The sequence below is a fragment of the Dendrobates tinctorius genome, unplaced genomic scaffold (assembly GCF_039654945.1).
Source record: "Dendrobates tinctorius isolate UK_male_01 unplaced genomic scaffold, ASM3965494v1 ptg000353l, whole genome shotgun sequence".
Taxonomy (NCBI): domain Eukaryota; kingdom Metazoa; phylum Chordata; class Amphibia; order Anura; family Dendrobatidae; genus Dendrobates; species Dendrobates tinctorius.
The window spans coordinates 2,231,144-2,254,773 of NW_027362019.1; the positions used below are offsets into that span (position 1 = coordinate 2,231,144).

The 23,630-nt window shown below is 49.5% G+C and overlaps 1 protein-coding gene across 1 annotated transcript in view; it reads right to left on the reverse strand.

Moving 5' to 3' along the window:
* Window positions 1-23,630, reverse strand: part of LOC141075445 (myosin-IIIb-like) — a 148,074-nt gene that overhangs the window by 21,269 nt on the left and 103,175 nt on the right. The window contains exons 18-22 of the mRNA XM_073562500.1: window positions 22,114-22,233; window positions 19,127-19,212; window positions 1,985-2,032; window positions 1,619-1,666; window positions 1,459-1,550 (exon numbers count right to left, since the gene is read on the reverse strand). Of these exons, the coding sequence (XP_073418601.1) occupies window positions 1,459-1,550; window positions 1,619-1,666; window positions 1,985-2,032; window positions 19,127-19,212; window positions 22,114-22,233 (394 nt within the window). The remainder of the gene's footprint in view (window positions 1-1,458; window positions 1,551-1,618; window positions 1,667-1,984; window positions 2,033-19,126; window positions 19,213-22,113; window positions 22,234-23,630) is intronic.

Consider the following 23,630-nt stretch of genomic DNA (forward strand, 5'->3'; position numbering starts at 1 on the left):
TCCCAGTCCTGGGCCCGCCCGCAGTGATCCCAGTCCTGGGCCCGCCGCAGTGATCCCAGTCCTGGGCCCGCCGCAGTGATCCCAGTCCTGGGCCCGCCGCAGTGATCCCAGTCCTGGGACCGTCGCAGTGATCCCAGTCCTGGGACCGTCGCAGTGATCCCAGTCCTGGGCCCGCCGCAGTGATCCCAGTCCTGGGCTCGCTGCAGTGATCCCAGTCCTGGGCCCCCTCCAGTGATCCCAGTCCTGGGCCCGCCGCAGTGATCCCAGTCCTGGGCCCGCCACAGTGATCCCAGTCCTGGGCCCGCCGCAGTGATCCCAATCCTGGGCCCGCCGCAGTGATCCCAGTCCTGGGCCCGCTCCAGTGATCCCAGTCCTGGGCCCGCCGCAGAGATCCCAGTCCTGGGCCCGCCGCAGAGATCCCAGTCCTGGGCTCGCCGCAGTGATCCCAGTCCTGGGCCCGCCTCAGTGACCCCAGTCCTGGGCCCGCCTGAGTGACCCCAGTCCTGGGCCCGCCGCAGTGATCCCAGTCCTGGGCCTGCCGCAGTGATCCCAGTCCTGGGCCTGCATGCCTAATATCAGCCAAATGGGAATATGTACTCGGTTGTGCCAGATCAGGACTGAGATCCCTGGCAGTTTTCCCCCTACCCCTTCTGGTAACTGTCACCCAGCTGCGTAGTTCTCTGTCCTGATCTTCCCCACCTCCACCCTGCTCCATATCACTGGCCCCAGCCAGCGCAGCTCAGTGAGCTCTGAACTCCTCTCCAGGTTTGCAATGCTCCTGAGTGTTGTAAGCTGCACATTTAGATCCATTACCTGGGCTTCCAAAATGCAGCTCGCTGACATCGAGTGCAGACATTCACCCTCAAACGGCTTTTCAAGGCCTGCAGACATCTCTCCGGACGCACAGCGTTTTTAATCCCCGGCTGGGGATGTAATATATGTGGATAACGGACTCAAAGTCTTAATGGAGTGTGGGACCCTCATCCTGTGCTGTCCGAGTAGTGTTCTGCCCACGGGGAAGAAGTATGGGCATTTAGTAGATAAGCCCTGGCCCATGCGGTCTTTATAAAAACAGCCAGGCCAGCGGTTGAGAGCACCCACTGACCCTCATGACTCCATAGTTACCACCACCGAAGCCTATAACCAAAGGATGGTGACCAAAACAATCACCACTGGAAAACTATAGACAGAGGATGATGACCATCACTAGGAACTATAGACAGACGCTGGTGATCAAGACCACCGAGGCCTACAGACAGAGGATGAAGACCACCACCGAGGACTAGAGAGAGGATGACGACCATCACCGGGATCTATAGACAGCATGAGAAGCATCACCGGGGACTATAGGCAGAGTATGGTGGTGGTGATATGCTGGGCACTATGTACAGATGGTGCCCCCGGACAGGACTCTCTCTCTCCAGTGGGGGTCCATATCACACAGACCCCGTTTCTTACATTTCTGGACAGTGACTGCCGCATCCCGCAGACTCCGCAGATTCTGCATCATCTCGTCTTGGTGCCAGTACTTGAAGAAGAGCCGCGATGTCCTGCCAGAGACAGACGTTTAATGGCACGTGACTCTTACCACGACAGGGAGACCAGACTGGGAACTTACCCGCATTGCCAGTCGCTCAGCTCTGCCCTCTCCAGGATCCGCATACAACTGAAGGAAGAGGAAATAGTCAGCATGGAGTACTCTGCCCAGCAATCAGACGGGAGGCAGAGGTCGCCCAGGCAATCTTTGCTTTTAACTACTAAGGTGGCGATAGAACAGTCAGCACCGACTCCAGCCTCTCTGGTCACAATGTTTCCTGGTCACCCGCCACTCTCTACTGACTGACACAAACAAGTGACCACTGCAGCCAATCACTGGCCGTATTTGATCTAAGAAAAGGAGCTGCACAACATTAGCCGGCTGAGGCTGATCAGTATGCATGCATGCAGCGTTGCCCCAGGACACACCGGGGGTCCGAACACTCACCTGTCTCTGCTCACAGGTACATCAGGGGCAAAAAGGAGGATCCCAAACCTGTAAAAAGGAAAGAGCCGTCACCGCGTCATACACATCCCACATGCCGCGCCCTCTGAGCCGATCATGAGACCACGTCATACATATCCCACATACCGCGCCCTCTGAGCCAATCATGTGACCACGTCATACATATCCCACATACCGTGCCCTCTGAGCCGATCATGAGACCGCGTCATACATATCCCACATACCGCACTCTCTGAGCCGATCATGAGACCGCGTCATACATATCCCACATACCGCACCCTCTGAGCCGATCATGTGACCGCGTCATACACATCCCACATACCGCGCCCTCTGAGCCGATCATGTGACCACATCATACACATCCCACATGCCGCGCCCTCTGAGCCGATCATGAGACTATGTCATACATATCCCACATACCGTGCCCTCTGAGCCGATCATGAGACCGCGTCATACACATCCCACATACCGCGCCCTCTGAGCCGATCATGTGACCGCGTCATACACATCCCACATACCGCGCCCTCTGAGCCAATCATGAGACCGTGTCATACACATCCCACATACCGCGCCCTCTGAGCAGATCATGTGACCACGTCATACACATCCCACATACCGCGCCCTCTGAGCCGATCATGTGACCACGTCATACACATCCCACATACCGCGCCCTCTGAGCCGATCATGAGCCTATGTCATACATATCCCACATACCGCGTCCTCTGAGCCGATCATGTGACCACATCATACACATTCCACATACCGCGCCCTCTGAGCCGATCATGAGACCGCGTCATACACATCCCACATACCGCGCCCTCTGAGCCGATCATGTGACCACGTCATACATATCCCACATACCGCGCCCTCTGAGCCGATCATGTGACCACGTCATACACATCCCACATACCGCATCCTCTGAGCCGATCATGAGACCGTGTCATACACATCCCACATGCCGCGCCCTCTGAGCCGATCATGAGACTATGTCATACATATGCCACATACCGCGCCCTCTGAGCCGATCATGTGACCACATCATACACATCTCACATACCGCGCCCTCTGAGCCGATCATCAGACCGCGTCATACACATTCCACATACCGCGCCCTCTGAGCCGATCATGAGACCGCGTCATACACATCCCACATACCGTGCCCTCTGAGCCGATCATGAGACCGCGTCATACACATCCCACATACCGCGCCCTCTGAGCCGATCATGAGACCGCGTCATCCATATCCCACATACCGCGCCCTCTGAGCCGATCATGAGACTATGTCATACATATCCCACATACCGCGCCCTCTGAGCCGATCATGTGACCACATCATACACATTCCACATACCGCGCCCTCTGAGCCGATCATGAGACCGCGTCATACACATTCCACATACCGCGCCCTCTGAGCCGATCATGAGACCGCGTCATACACATCCCACATACCGTGCCCTCTGAGCCGATCATGAGACCGCGTCATACACATCCCACATACCGCGCCCTCTGAGCCGATCATGAGACCGTGTCATACACATCCCACATACCGTGCCCTCTGAGCCGATCATGAGACCGCGTCATACAAATCCCACATACCGTGCCCTCTGAGCCGATCATGAGACCGTGTCATACACATCCCACATACCGCGTCATACACATCCCACATACCGCGCCCTCTGAGCCGATCATGTGACCACGTCATACACATCTCACATACCGCGCCCTCTGAGCCAATCATGTGACCACGTCATACATATCCCACATACCGCGTCCTCTGAGCCGATCATGTGACCACATCATACACATTCCACATACCGCTCCCTCTGAGCCGATCATGAGACCGCGTCATACACATCCCACATAATGCGTCCTCTGAGCCGATCATGTGACCACATCATACACATTCCACATACCGCGCCCTCTGAGCCGATCATGTGACCACATCATACATATCCCACATACCGCGCCCTCTGAGCCGATCATGTGACCACATCATACATATCGCACATACCGCGCCCTCTGAGCCGATCATGTGACCACATCATACATATCCCACATACCGCGCCCTCTGAGCCGATCATGAGACCGTGTCATACACATCCCACATGCCGCGCCCTCTGAGCCGATCATGTGACCACGTCATACACATCCCACATACCGCGCCCTCTGAGCCGATCATGTGACCACATCATACATATCCCACATACCGCGCCCTCTGAGCCGATCATGTGACCACATCATACATATCCCACATACCGCGCCCTCTGAGCCGATCATGAGACCGTGTCATACACATTCCACATACCGTGCCCTCTGAGCCGCTCATGAGACCGCGTCATACACATCCCACATACCGCGCCCTCTGAGCCGATCATGTGACCACGTCATACATATCCCACATACCGCGCCCTCTGAGCCGATCATGTGACCACGTCATACACATCTCACATACCGCGCCCTCTGAGCCAATCATGTGACCACGTCATACACATCCCACATACCGCATCCTCTGAGCCGATCATGAGACCACATCATACACATCCCACATGCCGCGCCCTCTGAGCCGATCATGTGACCACATCATACACATCCCACATACCGCGCCCTCTGAGCCAATCATGTGACCACGTCATACACATCCCACATACCGCGCCCTCTGAGCCGATCATGTGACCACGTCATACACATCTCACATACCGCGCCCTCTGAGCCAATCATGTGACCATGTCATACACATCCCACATACCGCATCCTCTGAGCCGATCATGAGACCGTGTCATACACATCCCACATACCGCGCCCTCTGAGCCGATCATGTGACCACATCATACACATCCCACATACCGCGCCCTCTGAGCCGATCATGAGACCGCGTCATACACATCCCACATACCGCGCCCTCTGAGCCGATCATGTGACCACGTCATACACATCTCACATACCGCGCCCTCTGAGCCGATCATGTGACCGTGTCATACACATCCCACATACCGCGCCCTCTGAGCCGATCATGTGACCACATCATACACATCCCACATACCGCGCCCTCTGAGCCGATCATGAGACCGCGTCATACACATCCCACATACCGCGCCCTCTCAGCCGATCATGTGACCACGTCATACACATCTCACATACCGCGCCCTCTGAGCCGATCATGTGACCACGTCATACACATCCCACATACCGCGCCCTCTGAGCCGATCATGTGACCACATCATACATATCCCACATACCGCGCCCTCTGAGCCGCTCATGAGACCACGTCATACATATCCCACATACCGCGCCCTCTGAGCCGATCATGTGACCACGTCATACATATCCCACATACCGCGCCCTCTGAGCCGATCATGAGACCGCGTGATACACATCCCACATACCGCGCCCTCTGAGCCGATCATGTGACCACGTCATACATATCTCACATACCGCGCCCTCTGAGCCGATCATGAGACCGTGTCATACACATCCCACATACCGCGTCCTCTGAGCCGATCATGTGACTGTGTCATACACATCCCACATACCGCGCCCTCTGAGCCGATCATGAGACCGCATCATACACATTCCACATACCGCGCCCTCTGAGCCGATCATGAGACCGCGTCATACACATCCCACATACCGCGCCCTCTGAGCCGATCATGAGACCGCGTCATACATATCCCACATACCGCGCCCTCTGAGCCGATCATGAGACCGCGTCATACACATTCCACATACCGCGCCCTCTGAGCCGATCATGAGACCGCGTCATACACATCCCACATACCGCGCCCTCTGAGCCGATCATGAGACCGCGTCATACACATCCCACATACCGCGCCCTCTGAGCCGATCATGAGACCGCGTCATACACATCCCACATACCGCGCCCTCTGAGCCGATCATGTGACCACGTCATACATATCTCACATACCGCGCCCTCTGAGCCGATCATGAGACCGCATCATATACAGTTAGGTCCATATATATTTGGACAGAGGCAACATTTTTCTAATTTTGGTTCTAGACATTACCACAATGAATTATAAACACAACAATTCAGATGCCGTTGAAGTTCAGACTTTCAGCTTTCATTTGAGGGTGTCCACATTAAAATTGGATGTAAGGTTTAGGAGTTTCAGCTCCTTAACATGTGCCACCCTGTTTTTAAAGGGACCAAAAGTAATTGGACAATTGACTCCAAGGCTATTTCATGGACAGGTGTGGGCAATCCCTTCGTTATGTCATTCTCAATTAAGCAGATAAAAGGCCTGGAGTTGATTTGAGGTGTGGTGCTTGCATTTTCTATAGTAACATAGTTATTAAGGTTGAAGGAAGACTTTAAGTCCATCTATTTCACCCCATATCCTATCCTAACCTGCCCTAACATGTTGATCCAGGGGAAAGCAAAAAAAAACCCATGTGGCAAACAGTAAGCTTCACATTGGGGAAAAAAATTCCTTCCCGACTCCACATACGGCAATCAGACTTGCTCCCTGGATCAACGCAATATTAAGGAAACTAGTGTATATACCCTGTAATATTATACTTTTCAAGAAAGGCATCCAGTCCCTTCTTACATGTTAGTAGGGAATCACTCATTACACCATCATATGGCAGAGAGTTCCATATTCTCACTGCTCTTACAGTAAAGAATCCGCGTCTGTGAGTATGCTTAAACCTTCTTTCCTCCAGACGTAGAGGATGCCCCCTTGCCCCCGTCACAGGTCTAAGAGTGAAAAGATCATTAGAAAGGTCTTTGTACTGTCCCCGCATATATTTAAAAATTGTAATAAGATCACCCCTAAGCCTTCGATTCTCCAGACTAAATAACCCCAAGTGTGATAACCTGTCTTGATATTGCAGACCCCCCAGTTCCCTAATAACCTTGGTCGCTCTTCTCTGCACCCGCTCCAGTTCAGCTATGTCTTTCTTATACACCGGAGACCAGAACTGTACACAGTATTCTAAGTGTGGTCGCACTAGTGACTTATATAGAGGTAACATTATGTTCTCCTCATGAGCATCTATGCCTCTTTTGATGCATCCCATTATTTTATTTGCCTTTACAGCAGCTGCCTGACACTGGCCACTAAATGTGAGTTTGTCGTCCACCCATACACCCAGGTCTTTTTTATTTACATTTTTGCCCAGTGTTTTACAATTAAGCACATAATTATACATCTTGATCGTTCTACCCAAGTGCATGACCTTACATTTATCCCCATTAAAGCTCATTTGCCATTTATCAGCCCAAGCTTCTAGTTTACATAAATCCTCCTGTAATATAAAATTGTCCTCCTCTGTATTGATTACCCTGCAGAGTTTAGTGTCATCTGCAAATATTGAAATTCTACTCTCTATGCCCCCTACAAGGTCATTAATAAATATGTTAAAAAGAAGCGGGCCCAAAACTGACCCCTGTGGTACCCCACTGCTAACCGTGACCCAGTCCAAGTGTGCTCCATTAATAACCACCCTTTGTTTCCTATCCCTGAGCCAGCTCTTAACCCACCTACACATATTTTCCCCTATCCCCATTGTTCTCATTTTATGTATCAACCTTTTGTGTGGCACCGTATCAAAAGTTTTTGAAAAGTCCATGTACACCACGTCCACTGCATTCCCTTGGTCCACTCCGGAACTTACCTCTTCATAGAAGCTTATCAGATTAGTCTGACAGGAACGGTCCCTTGTAAACCCATGTTGATATAGGGTCATGAGGTTATTCTTCTTCAGATTCCAGTATAGTATTTCTTAGAAAACCCTCCAGGATTTTACCCACAGTTGAGGTTAAACTTACTGGCCTATAATTTCCAAGTTCAGTTTTTGTCCCCTTTTTGAATATTGGCCCCACATTTACTATACGCCAGTCCTGTGGTACAGACCCTGTTATTATGGAATCTTTAAAGATTAAAAATAATGGTCTATCTATGACTGTGCTTAATTCCTGCAGTACTCGGGGGTGTATCCCATCCGGGCCCGGGGATTTGTCAATTTTAGTGATTTTTAGATGCCGCCGTACTTCCTGCTGGGTTAAGCAGGTGACATTTAACGGAGAATTTTTATCCCTGATCAAGGTAACTTTTGCTCCAGAGGAAGTGTACAGTGTGTACACGAAACGCGTAGAGTTTATGGAATAAAAAGGAAGTTATAATCACAGCTTGGTCCTTGGATTAACTCCTTGTGAACTTTGGACTGGAACAGCGCGATCCTGAAAGCCGGATTTCTCTCCTTCCTATATATCCCTGATCATGTTATCCGTCATGGGATTTTCTTGTGTAAATACTGTTGAAAAAAAGTCATTTAGCATATTGGCTTTTTCCTCATCCATCATTTCACCCAGACTATTATTAAGGGGCCAACACTATCATTTTTTAGCTTCTTACTATTTATGTATTTAAAGAATATTTTGGGATTATTTTCCTTTCTCTGGCAATGAGTCTCTCTGTCTCAGTCTTTGCTGCCTTGATTTGCTTTTTACAGAATTTATTTAATCTTCTGTATTTAGTTAATGCCTCATCACTACCTACTTGCTGTAATTCTCTACATGCTTTCTTTTTGTCCCTTATTGCGCCCCTTACAGCTCTATTTAGCCATAGTGGTCTCCTCCTATTTCTCGCAGGTTTATTCCCATACGGTATATATTGTGCACAGCTCCTATTCAGGAGGATAATAAACGTCTCCCATTGTCTTTGTGTATTTTTATGTCTCAGGATATCGTCCCAGTTATTGCACCAAGATCATCTCTCATCCGTTGGAAATTTGCCTTCCTGAAGTTTTGTGTCCTTGTAACCCCTCTACTACACATCTTATTACAGGACACGAACACTTATTATCCTGTGATCACTATTCCCCCAGTGACCCCCAACCCTTATATCTGATCTGCGGTCTGGCCTGTTGGGTAATATTAGGTCTAGCAGTGCCCCCCCTCTTGTTGGGTCCTGAACCAGTGGTGAAAGGTAATTGTCTCTCATAGTGGTCAGACACCTATCACCTTTGCTGGAGCTGCAGGTTTCGGTTCCCCAATGTATTTCAGGGTAGTTGAAGTCCCCCATAATAATGACTTCTCCTTGAGTCGCCGCTTCATCTATTTGCTTTATGAGGATATTCTCTGTTGCTTCCATTATTTTTGGAGACTTATAACAAACCCCTATCAGTAATTTATTATTTTTCCCCCCTCCCCTTATCTCCCCCCACAGGGACTCTACATTCTCATTAGATTCATATATATTATCACACAGGATGGGTTGTAAGGATGATTTTACATATAAACACACGCCTCCCCCTCGCTTATTTGTTCGGTCATTTCTGAACAGACTATAGCCCTGTATATTATCCGCCGGTCACGGCTCTCGTCCGGCCATGTCTCAGATATCCCCACCATGGCAGAATTATGCTCCAACAACATTAACTCCAATTTCTCCATGTTGTTGGCGAGGCTTCTGGCATTAGTATACATGCACTTTATGTATCTCTCTGTACCTCTATTCTTTCTTAATTTATTAACTGTTCTAACCCCACCCCCCATGCCACCCACACCCCTAATTTCATTATTTGCGCCCAGGTCTCTAGCTGTACTGTCTTCCCCTCCTATAAAAGGAATACCCTCCCCCCCGTCCCTAGTTTAAACACTCCTCCAACCTTCTAGCCATTTTCTCCCCCAGCACAGCGGCACCCTCCCCATTGAGGTGCAGCCCGTCCCTAGCGTAGAACCTGTAGCTAACTGAGAAGTCGGCCCAGTTCTGCAGGAACCCAAACTCTCCTTCCTACACCAATTCCTGAGCCACTTATTAACCTCCCTAATCTCCCGTTGCCTCTCTAGCGTGGCACGTGGTACAGGAAGTATTTCCGAAAATACCACCTTGGAGGTCCTCGCTTTAAGCTTGCAGCCTAATTCCCAGAAATCATCTTTAAGGACCTTCCACCTACCTCTAACTTTGTTATTTGTGCCAATGTGCACCATGACCCCTGGATCCTCACCAGCCCCTCCCAGTAATCTGTCAACCCGATCAGCGATGTGTCAGACTCGCGCGCCAGGTAGGCAGCACACCGTCCGACGATCCCTGTCTTTGTGACAGATTGCCCTAACTGTTCCCCTAATAATGGAGTCTCCCACTACCAGAACCTGTCTGGCCTGCCCTGCTCTCCTATTTCCCCCCTTACTGGAGCAGACACTCCTACGGCTTTCAGAGGACATGCCTTGCTGCAGCAGTGCTACTCCTGCACTAACACTCCCCTCATCTGCCAACTTAGCAAACTTATTGGGGTGTGCCAAATCAGGACTAGCCTCCCTGGTGCTCTTCCCTCTATCCCACCTTCTGTCACCCAGCTAGCTGCTTCATTGTCCTGCAGCTCCAACCTAGCATCCCCCTCCTCATCTATCCCATTGAGCGTCTGTTCAGTGAGCAGAAGTCTCCTTTCCATATTGTCTATGGATCTCAGTGTTGCCAGCTGCACATTCAGATCCAGTATCTGGGCTTCCAAATGCACAACGTGCTCACATCTTGCACAGCAGTATGCACCCTCGACCGGCTGTTCAAGGATTTCATACATGCGGCAAGACGTGCACTGGATGGCATTGGCAATAGTGGAGCACATCCTAATGGGGATTGCACCAGACAAAAAGATAAGCAAAAATAAATAAAAAGTATTAATAAAATGTAACAGCAATTCAGTAATACCTCCCTTGGAAACTCCCTGAATCCAAAGTCACTGAATCACAAGTCACACACTTACCACAGTTCGCACTTACGCTCAGGCCACACTCCGCTCGGTCACACTCGCTCAGGCAGAAGATTTAAAAGATTTTTTTTTTTCCGTTTTACCAGCACACCACCCTGCTGCTCAATGCACTTCCAAAAGGAGTTGAGCCCCAACCAGCTGCACCTTATAAACCCTTAATTATGAACGCCCACCCTTAATTAACCCCTTGTGAATATAGTTACACCTCAAGATTAAAATGCAATATAGTTAACCCTTAAAAACACAGATCGTAAAATAAGAGATTAACCCTGTAGAAAGAAAAAATAGGTTAAACAAGCCCCCCCAAAATTGAACAGGTAGAAAGCACTCAGGAACCTAGAATTCAGCAACTCACACAGGTATTTGTTATAGGTTTTCCAAACACCTCTTCACTGAATCTAAAGTCACACACTTATCACAGTTAGCACTTACGCTCAGGTCACACTCGCTCAGGCAGAAGATTTAAAAGAGTTTTTTTTCTCTTTTTTTTCCCTTTTACCAGTACACCACCCTGCTGCTCAATGCACTTCCAAAAGCTGGAAGGTTTTGCTGTGAAGGAAACCAGCGGTCAAAGGAGCTCTCCATGCAGGTGAAACAAGTCATCCTTAAGCTGCAAAAACAGAAAACCCCATCCGAGAAATTGCTACAACATTAGGAGTGGCAAAATCTACAGTTTGGTACATCCTGAGAAAGAAAGAAAGCACTGGTGAACTCATCAATGCAAAAAGACTTGGGCGCCCACGGAAGACAACAGTGGTGGATGATCACAGAATAATCTCCATGGTGAAGAGAAACCCCTTCACAACAGCCAACCAAGTGAACAACACTCTCCAGGAGGCAGGCGTATCAATATCCAAATCTACCATAAAGAGAAGACTGCATGAAAGTAAATATAAAGGGTTCACTGCACGGTGCAAGCCACTCAAAAGCATCAAGAATAAAAAAGCTAGACTGGACTTTGCTGAAAAACATCTAAAAAAGCCAGCACAGTTCTGGAAGAACATTCCTTGGACAGATGAAACCAAGATCAACCTCTACCAGAATGATGGAAAGAGAAAAGTATGGGGAAGGCGTGGTACAGCTCATGATCCAAAGCATACCACATCATCTGTAAAGCACGGCGGAGGCAGTGTGATGGCTTGGGCATGCATGGCTGCCAGTGGCACTGGGTCACTAGTGTTTATTGATGATGTGACACAGGACAGAAGCAGCCGAATGAATCCTGAGGTATTCAGAGCCATACTGTGTGCTCAGATCCAGCCAAATGCGGCCAAACTGATCGGTCGTCGTTTCATACTACAGATGGACAATGACCCAAAACATAAAGCCAAAGCAACCCAGGAGTTTATTAAAGCAAAGAAGTGGAATATCACCTGATCTCAACCCAATTGAGCATGCATTTCACTTTTTAAAGACTAAACTTCCGACAGGCCCACAAACAAACGGCAACTGAAAACCACCGCAGTGAAGGCCTGGCAGAGCATCAAAAAGGAGGAAACACCGCGTCTGGTGATGTCCATGAGTTCAAGACTTCAGGCAGTCATTGCCAACAAAGGGTTTTCAACCAAGTACTAGAAATGAACATTTTATTTACAATTATTTAATCTGTCCAATTACTTTTGGTCCCTTTAAAAACAGGGTTGCACATGTTAAGGAGCTGAAACTCCTAAACCCTTCATCCAAGGTTAATGTGGAGACCCTCAAATGAAAGCCGAAAGTCTGAACTTCAACTGCATCTGAATTGTTTTGTTTAAAATTCATTGTGGAAATGTCTAGAACCAAAACTGAGAAAAATTTTGTCTCCATCAAAATATATAAGGTCCTAACTGTACATGCCACATACCGCGCCCTCTGAGCCGATCATGTGACCGCGTCATACACATCCCACATACCGCGCCCTCTGAGCTGATCAGGAGACCGCGTCATACACATCCCACATAATGCGCCCTCTGAGCCGATCATGTGACCACGTCATACACATCCCACATACTGCGCCCTCTGAGCCGATCATGAGACCGCGTCATACACATCCCACATACCGTGCCCTCTGAGCCGATCATGTAACCGCTTCATACACATCCCACATACCGTGCCCTCTGAGCCGATAATGTGCCAACGTCATACATATCCCACATACCGCGCCCTCTGAGCCGATCATGAGACCGCGTCATACACATCCCACATACCGTGCCCTCTGAGCCGATCATGTGACCACGTCATACACATCCCACATACCGTGCCCTCTGAGCCGATCATGTGACCACGTCATACACATGCCACATACCGTGCCCTCTGAGCCGATCATGAGACCGCGTCATACATATCCCACATACCGCGCCCTCTGAGCCGATCATGTAACCGCTTCATACACATGCCACATACCGCGCCCTCTGAGCGGATTATGTGACTACATCATACACATCCCACATACCACGCTGTTGTGAGTTCATTTCTGGTCTACCAGTTGTGAGTTCTCCTTCCAGGCTCCCTCTGGTGGTAACAGGAGATAGTGAGGCTGATTTAATCAGTAGAGATCTGCCACCTGATAAGGAGGATGACGATTGGACCTCAGGAATCTCAGATTGGATTTAAGACAGCCGACGCCCTACTCTGGTGCTGGCGATTCCTTCTGCTTTTCAGGTCTTGGTTCTCAGCTCTGTTCCAGTCTGCTCAAGCTAAGTTTTTCTGCTAATGTTCACACTTGATTTTGTCGGTCTATTCAGTTTTTTGTGTGGTCAGCCAGCCCCAGCTGGGGCTGTGCTGAATTTCCACTCTTATTTATCTGTATTTGCCAATTTGCTTTTTGTCCCTTATTAGATTGGCCTCTTTTTGCTCTGTCTCAGAATATTTCAGAGTGCTGATATAGTGGGAGAAGTCTAGTGACTTCAGGGTTAATTTTGTTATCAGAAGTGTTGGACATTATTTTGTAGGGTTTTGGGCAGATTGCAGACAGTGTCTTTCCTTTCCTCTCCTTTCTAGTTAGTTTGGGCCCCATCGTTTGCTCAGCCTATTTTCCTGCCTGTGTTTGTGTTTTCATCTTGTTTCACCGTCAATACTCGTGTGGGGGCTGTCTATTCCTTTGGGGTCTGCTTTGGGGCAGTTTTCCCTTTTCTTGCTTTAGGCTTATTTAGTCCTCTGGCCATGACGAGGTGTCTAGGTTCATCGTAGTTACGCTCCACGGTTGCTGCTAGTTGTGTGGTTAGGATCAGGGATCTGCAATCTGCATAGTTACCAACCTCTCTGGTTTTTCTGGGCTTAGCTTGTTTTGGTTTCTTCCTCCTCAGTGACCCATTCATAACAGAATCACCAGCAATACCGCAGATTCTAGGGTACTCAAAAGCAGGAAAGAGCTGTTGAAAAAAAAAAAGTGTCAATTTTTTTTTTCCCTAATGGAGATTAAGCAATTGTCTGATCGTGTGGAGCAACTTGCTGCTGAAGTGCAGGGAATTTCCACCTACCTCATTCAGTCACATGCTGCTGAACCTAAGATCCCTACTCCTGATGTGTTTTCTGGGGATCGGTCTAAATTTTTGAATTTTAAGAATAATTGTAAATTATTTCTTGCCTTGAAGCTTAACTCATCGGGGAGCTCTGCGCAGCAGGTTAAAATTGTCATCTCCTAGCTGCGCGGCGATCCCCAGGATTGGGCTTTTTCTCTGACACCTGAAAATCCTATTCTGACTAATGTGGATGTGGATTTTTTCAAGCCTTGGGGTTGTTCTATGATGAACCTAATGCAGTTGATCAAGCTGAGAGAACCCTGTTGGCATTAAACCAGGGTCAGGATTCTGCAGAGTTATACTGTCAAAAATTCCGAAAGTGGGCGGTCCTTACTACATGGAATGATGGTGCTTTGGCAGCTCTCTTTCGGAAGGGTTTATCAGAGACCGTAAAAGATGTTATGGTGGGATTTCCTGTTCCCTCTGGTCTGGATGATTCTATGTCATTAGCCATTCAAGTTGATCGGCGTTTACGTGAATGTAAAACTACACGAGAGGTGTTGCCACCTTTTGAACAAACGTCTGAACCTATGCAATGTGATGGGGTTTTGTCTAGGGTGCACTTCAGGAGTTTAGAAGGCGTAATAAGCTGTGTTTTTTCTGTGGAGACGCCTCTCATACTATTTCTGTCTGCCCTAAACGAGAGAAACATTTTGCACACACATTTGCTGTGGGTGTCGTACAACCTAAGTTCCTTTTGGCAATTACTCTGATCTGCCCCTTATCCACGTTTTCCACTAAGGCTTTTGTGGATTCAGGAGCAGCGTTGAATCTGATGGATTTGGACTTTGCTAAACGTTGTGGTTTTTCCATGACGCCTCTGCGGACGCCTATTGCTTTGAGGGGTATTGATGCCACTCCTTTGGCGGAGAATAAACCTCAGTTTTGGACCCAGGTGGTAATGCGAGTTGCCCCAGACCACCAAGAAAATTGTAAATTTTTGGTGTTGCATAATTTGCATGATACTATTGTTCTGGGTTTTCCCTGGTTGCAAACTCATAATCCGGTTTTGGATCGGAAATCTGGGTCTGTGGTGAGTTGGGGTTGTCAGTGTGTTCTTAGGGATGCTCCTGTTTTCTCCACCTCTCCTCAGTCTCATGATATTCCTGATTATCTGGCCGATTATTCTGATGTATTTAGTGAGAGTAAGTCTGCGTCTTTGCCTCCTCATAGGAGTTATGACTGTGCAATTGAGTTGATGCCTGGGTGTAAATTCCCCAAGGGTCGGCTTTTCAACTTAACAGTACCCGAACATGATGCTATGTGATCCTATATTAAGGAGTAGTTGGAGAAGGGTCATATTAGACCATCCTCGTCACCTTTAGGTGCTGGGGTTTTTTGTGGCCAAGAAAGATGGTTCATTAAGACCGTGTATTGATTATCGTTCCCTTAACAAGATGACAGTTAAATATCAGTACCCGTTACCTCTGATGTCTGATTTATTCTCCAGAGTTAAGAGTGCCTGCTGGTTTACTAAGCTTGACCTCAGGGGGCGTATAATCTTATTCGCATCAAGCACGGGGATGAATGGAAGACGGCGTTTAATACTCCGGAGGGATATTTTGCGTACCTGGTGATGCCTTCTGGGCTCACTAATGCCCCTTCTGTCTGCCAGTCCTTTATGAATGATATTTTCTGTGAATTTGTGGATAAGTTCTTGATCATCTATCTGGATGATATTTTGATCTTTTCTAATGATTGGGATTCCCATGTGGAACACGTCCGGACTGTGTTCCGGATTTTGAGGGAGAATTCCCTGTTTGTTAAGGGACTTCAGCAAAGCATTTGACAAAGTCTCTCATACAATCCTTATTGAAAAAATGACTAAGTATGGAATGGACAAGGCAACTGATAGGTGGATTCATAACTGGCTTAGTGATCGGACCCAAAGAGTGGTCGTAAATGGCTGCACATCCAGTTGGAAGAATGTCTCAAGTGGGGTACCACAGGGCTCTGTCCTGGGCCCTGTATTGTTCAACATCTTTATCAACGATTTAGATGAAGGAATTGAGGGTAAACTGATTAAATTTGCTGATGACACAAAGCTAGGAGGGATAGCTAATACTAGAGAAGAGAGAGAGAGGATTCAAAAAGATTTAAATAAACTGGAGAAGTGGGCAGCAACTAACAGAATGGTTTTTAACAGGGAGAAATGCAAAGTACTACATCTGGGCAATAAAAATGAAAAAAGCATATATAGAATGGGAGGAATAGGGCTAAGTGACAGCACATGTGAAAAAGACTTGGGTATACTAATAGATCACAGACTGAATATGAGTCAACAGTGTGATGCAGCAGCAAAAAAGGCAAATGCAATTCTAGGATGTATTAACAGAAGCATACAGTCTAGATCACGTGAAGTCATTATTTCCCTCTACTCCTCTTTGGTCAGACCTCATCTGGAATATTGTGTCCAGTTTTGGGCACCACATTTTAAAAAAGACAGCAACAAACTGGAGCAAGTTCAGAAAAGAGCGACCAGAATGGTGACCGGTCTGCAAACCCTGTCTTATGAGGAAAGGTTGCAGGATTTGGGAATGTTTAGTTTGCAAAAGAGAAGACTGAGAGGAGACTTAATAGCTGTCTACAAATATCTAAAGGGCTGTCACATTGTAGAAGGATCAACTTTATTCTCATTTGCACAAGGAAAGACTAGAAGCAATGGGATGAAACTGAATGGGAGGAGACACAGATTAGATATTAGAAAAAACTTTTTGACAGTTAGAGTGATCAATGAGTGGAACAAGCTGCCACGAGAAGTGGTGAGTTCTCCTTCAATGGATGTCTTCAAACAGAGGCTGGACAGACATCTGACTGGGATGATTTAGCGAATCCTGCTTTGAGCAGGGGGTTGGACCAGATGGCCCAGGAGGTCCCTTCCAACTCTACGATTCTATGATTCTATGAAATGCCTCTTTGGTGTACAGAGGATTTCATTTTTGGGATTTATCTTGTCTCCATCGACTATTGAAATGGACCCGGCCAAGGTACAGGCCATTTATGATTGGGTTCAGCCTACTTCTTTGAAGGCCCTCCAGAAGTTTTTGGGTTTTGCTGGTATTGTCAAACCACTGACTGATCTGACCAAGAAGGGCGCTGATGTGCTGAATTGGTCTCCTGGGGCTGTCTCAGCATTTCAGGAGCTTAAGTGGAGATTTACTTCAGCTCTGGTTTTACGGCAACCTGATGTCTAACTTCCATTTCAGGTGGAGGTAGATGCTTCTGAGATTGGTGCAGGAGCTGTTTTGTCCCAAAAAGACCCTGTGACTTCTAAGATTAATCCCTGTGCCTTCTTTTCTCGAAAGTTCTCCCCATCTGAACGCAACTATGACGTGGGGAATCAGGAATTGTTGGCCATGAAGTGGGCATTTGAGGAGTGGAGACATTGGTTGGAGGGAGCAAGACATCAAGTTGTGGTCCTCACCGATCACAAGAATTTGATTTATCTGGAGTCGGCCAAACGCTTGAATCCTAGACAGGCTAGATGGGCCTTGTTTTTCACGCCTTTTAATTTTGTGGTCTCTTTTCTTCCGGGCACTAAGATTGTTAAGGCAGACGCCCTTTCTAGGAGTTTCTTTGCCGATTCTCTTAATGTGACCGAGCCTACTACCATCCTAGGTGAGGGGGTAGTTCTTTCTGCCATTTCACCCGACTTGAAACGCGCCCTGAAGGAATTTCAGGAGGACAAATCTGAGCGTAGCCCTATGGGAAAATTGTATGTTCCTGACCAGTGGAGAAAGAGAGTGATGTCTGAAATTCATTGCTCCGCATTGGCTAGTCATCCAGGTATTTTTGGTACCAGAGGTTTGGTGAGTCGGTCTTTCTGGTGGCCTGCCTTATCTCGTGACGTCAGGAATTTTGTACAGTCCTGTGGGACTTGTTCTCGGTCTAAACCCTGTTCTCGTTCTAGTGGGTTGCTGATGCCCCTGCCGGTGCCCAAGAGGCCATGGACCCATATCTCAATGGATTATATTTCTGATCTTCCTGTCTCTCAGAGAATGACTGTTATCTGGGTGATTTGTGATAGATTTTCGAAGATGGTCCATCTTGTACCACTCCCAAAGTTGCCATCTTCCGCTGAGTTGGTGCCCTTGTTTTTACAACAGGTGGTTCGGTTACATGGGATTCCTGAGAACATTGTGTCCGACAGAGGAGTCCAGTTTGTTTCCAGATTCTGGAAAGCCTTTTGTTCCAATCTGGGAATTCAGTTATCCTTCTCCTCTGCATTTCATCCCCAGACCAAAGGACAGACTGAGAGAACAAACCAGACCTTGGAGTCTTATTTAAGATGTTTTATATCTGCTGATCAGGATAATTGGGTCTCATTTTTGCCCTTGGCCGAATTCGCGCTGAACAATAGAGCTAGTTCTGCCACTTTGATGTCACCCTTTTTCTGTAATTTTGGGTTTCATCCTCGATTCTCTTCAGGGCAAGTGGAATCTTCATGAGACCGCGTCATACACATCCCACATACCGCGCCCTCTGAGCCGATCAGGAGACCGCGTCACACATATCCCACATACCGCGCCCTCTGAGCCGACCATGAGACCGCGTCATACACATCCCACATACCGCGCCCTCTGAGTCGATCATGAGACCGTGTCATACACATCCCACATACCGCGCCCTCTGAGCCGATCATGAGACCGTGTCATACACATCCCACATACTGCGCCCTCTGAGCCGATCATGAGACCGTGTCATACACATCCCACATACCGCGCCCTCTGAGCCGATCATGAGACCGTGTCATACACATCCCACATACCGCGCCCTTGTAGCCTATCACATAAGCGTGCCAGGCATACAGTGACCTCTGATCACATGCCTGCGCTCATTGGGCCGTGGGATCCGTCCACAACTCCCATCCCCATCCAGAGATGTCACTTACTGCCCAACAAAATCGTGGAAGGAGGGTCTCCAAGAGAAGCCGTCTCTGCGGATCCGCAGCGTCTCCATCAGACCGTTATACCGCAGCTGAAGACAAATGATCACATTACTGGGGGTCCACACCCCACCCTGTCACATTAATGGTGGTCCACACCCCACCCTGTCACATTACCAGGGGTCCACACCCTACCCTGTCACATTACTGGTGGTCCACACCCCACCCTGTCACATTACCATGGGTCCACACCTTACTCTGTCACATTACTGGGGGTCCACACACCACCCTGTCACATTACTTGTGGTCCACACCCACCCTATCACATTACCAGGGGTCCACACCCCACCTTGTCACATTACTTGTGCTCCACACCCCACCCTATCACATTACTTGTGGTCCACACCCCACCCTGTCACATTACCAGGGGTCCACACCCCACCTTGTCACATTACTTGTGGTCCAAACCCCACCCTATCACATTACCAGGGGTCAACACCCCACCCTGTCACATTACTTGTGGTCCACACCCCACCCTATCACATTACTTGTGGTCCACACCCCACCCTGTCACATTACCAGGGGGCTACACCCCACCCTGTCACATTACCAGGGGGCTACACCCCACCCTGTCACATTACTTGTGGTCCACACCCCACCCTGACATATTACTGAGGGTCTACACTCCATCCTGTAACATTGCTGAGGGTCCACACCCCACCCTGTAACATTACTGGGGATCCACACCCCACCCTGCCACATTACTGAGTGGTCACACCCCACCCTGTAACATTACTGGAGGTCCACACCCCACCCTGCCACATTACTGGGGGTCCACACCCCACCCTGTAACATTATTGGGGGACACCCCCCACCCTGTCACATTACTGGGGGTCCACACCCCACCCTGTAACATTACTGGGGGTCCACACTCCACCCTGTAACATTACTGGGGATCCACACCCCACGCTGTAACATTACTGGGGGTCCACACCCCACCCTGTAACATTACTGGGGATCCACACCCCACCCTGTAACATTACTGGGGATCCACACCCCACCCTGTCACATTACTGGGGGTCCACACACCACCCTGTCACATTACTTGTGGTCCACACCCCACCCTATCACATTACCAGGGGTCAACACCCCACCCTGTCACATTACTTGTGGTCCACACCCCACCCTATCACATTACTTGTGGTCCACACCCCACCCTGTCACATTACCAGGGGGCTACACCCCACCCTGTCACATTACCAGGGGGCTACACCCCACCCTGTCACATTACTTGTGGTCCACACCCCACCCTGACATATTACTGAGGGTCTACACTCCATCCTGTAACATTGCTGAGGGTCCACACCCCACCCTGTAACATTACTGGGGATCCACACCCCACCCTGCCACATTACTGAGTGGTCACACCCCACCCTGTAACATTACTGGAGGTCCACACCCCACCCTGCCACATTACTGGGGGTCCACACCCCACCCTGTAACATTATTGGGGGACACCCCCCACCCTGTCACATTACTGGGGGTCCACACCCCACCCTGTAACATTACTGGGGGTCCACACTCCACCCTGTAACATTACTGGGGATCCACACCCCACGCTGTAACATTACTGGGGGTCCACACCCCACCCTGTAACATTACTGGGGATCCACACCCCACCCTGTAACATTACTGGGGATCCACACCCCACCCTGTCACATTACTGGGGGTCCACACACCACCCTGTCACATTACTTGTGGTCCACACCCCACCCTATCACATTACCAGGGGTCCACACCCCACCTTGTCACATTACTTGTGCTCCACACCCCACCCTATCACATTACTTGTGGTCCACACCCCACCCTGTCACATTACCAGGGGTCCACACCCCACCTTGTCACATTACTTGTGCTCCACACCCCACCCTATCACATTACTTGTGCTCCACACCCCACCCTATCACATTACTTGTGGTCCACACCCCACCCTATCACATTACCAGGGGTCCACACCCCACCTTGTCACATTACTTGTGCTCCACACCCCACCCTATCACATTACTTGTGGTCCACACCCCACCCTGTCACATTACCAGGGGTCCACACCCCACCCTGTCACATTACCAGGGGTCCACACCCCACCCTATCACATTACTTGTGGTCCACACCCCACCTTGTCACATTACTTGTGGTCCAAACCCCACCCTATCACATTACCAGGGGTCAACACCCCACCCTGTCACATTACTTGTGGTCCACACCCCACCCTATCACATTACTTGTGGTCCACACCCCACCCTGTCACATTACCAGGGGGCTACACCCCACCCTGTCACATTACCAGGGGGCTACACCCCACCCTGTCACATTACTTGTGGTCCACACCCCACCCTGACATATTACTGAGGGTCTACACTCCATCCTGTCACATTACTGAGGGGTCACACCCCACCCTGTCACATTACTGGGGGTCCACACCCCACCCTGTTACATTACTGGGGGTCCACACCCCACCCTGTAACATTGCTGAGGGTCCACACCCCACCCTGTAACATTACTGGGGATCCACACCCCACCCTGCCACATTACTGAGGGGTCACACCCCACCCTGTAACATTACTGGAGGTCCACACCCCACCCTGCCACATTACTGGGGGTCCACACCCCACCCTGTAACATTATTGGGGGACACCCCCCACCCTGTCACATTACTGGGGGTCCACACCCCACCCTGTAACATTACTGGGGGTCCACACTCCACCCTGTAACATTACTGGGGATCCACACCCCACGCTGTAACATTACTGGGGGTCCACACCCCACCCTGTAACATTACTGGGGATCCACACCCCACCCTGTAACATTACTGGGGGTCCACACCCCACCCTGTAACAATACTGAGGGTTCACACCTCACCCTGTCACATTACTGGGGGTCCACACCCCACCCTGTAACATTACTGGGGGACACACCCCTACAAAGCTCCTCACCTGGTTCAGCACCTCTTCAGGATGGAAGACACCCGGCTTCATCTCACTGTTGGGTTTTATGCAGCGGATGAAATGGGGGCAGGCGGCGTACATCTTCTCCATGAGAATGGTGAGCGAGCGCTGCGGTCAGAGAACCAGTCAGGACGGCAACAAATTATAACCGGGAAGATCCACCCAAAAAAACATCGCCCAACCCAGAACCACTCAATGATCGAGATATGTACCCGAAACCGCCCCCAAAATATCACCCACATATACGGGAGACGTCCGTACCCGATACCGCCCACAAATTACCGCCCACAAATTATCACCCACATATCCGGGAGACGTCTGTACCCGAAACCGCCCCCAAAATATCATCCACATATCTGGGAGACGTCTGTACCCGAAACCGCCCCCAAAATATCACCCACATATCCGGGAGACGTCTGTACCCGATACCGCCCCCAAAATATCACCCACATATCCGGGAGACGTCTGTACCTAGAACTGCGCCCCAAAATATCACCCACATATCCGGGAGACATCTGTACCCAATACCGCCCCCAAAATATCACCCACATATCCGGGAAACGTCTGTACCCGATACCGCCCCCAAAATATCACCCACATATCAGGGAGACGTCTGTACCTAGAACTGCGCCCCAAAATATCACCCACATATCCGGGAGACATCTGTACCCGATACCGCCCCCAAAATATCACCCACATATCCGGGAGACATCCGTACCTGGAACAGCCCCAAAATATCACCCGCATATCCGGGAGACGTCTGTACCCGATACCGCCCCCAAAAAATCACCCACATATCCGGGAGACGTCCGTACCTGATACCGCCCCCAAAAAATCACCCACATATCCGGGAGACGTCTGTACCCGATACCGCCCCCAAAATATCACCCACATATCTGGGAGACGTCCGTACCTGATACCGCCCCCAAAATATCACCCACATATCTGGGAGACGTCCGTACCTGATACTGCCCCCAAAATATCACCCACATATCCGGGAGACGTCTGTACCCGATACTGCCCCCAAAATATCACCCACATATCCGAGAGACGACCGTACCTGGAACAGCCCCCAAAATATCACCCACATATCCGAGAGACGACCGTACCTGGAACAGCCCCCAAAATATCACCCACATATCCGAGAGACGACCGTACCTGGAACAGCCCCCAAAATATCACCCACATATCCGGGAGACGTCTGTACCCGATACCGACCCCAAAATATCACCCACATATCCGGGAGACGTCTGTACCCAATACCGCTCCCAAAATATCACCCACATATCCGGGAGACATCCGTACCTGGAACTGCCCCCAAAATATCACCCACATATCCGAGAGACGACCGTACCTGATACCGCCCCCAAAATATCACCCACATATCCGAGAGACGTGTGTACCCGATACCGCCCCCAAAATATCACCCACATATCCGGGAGACGTCTGTACCCGATACCGCCCCCAAAATATCACCCACATATCCGGGAGACGTCTGTACCCGA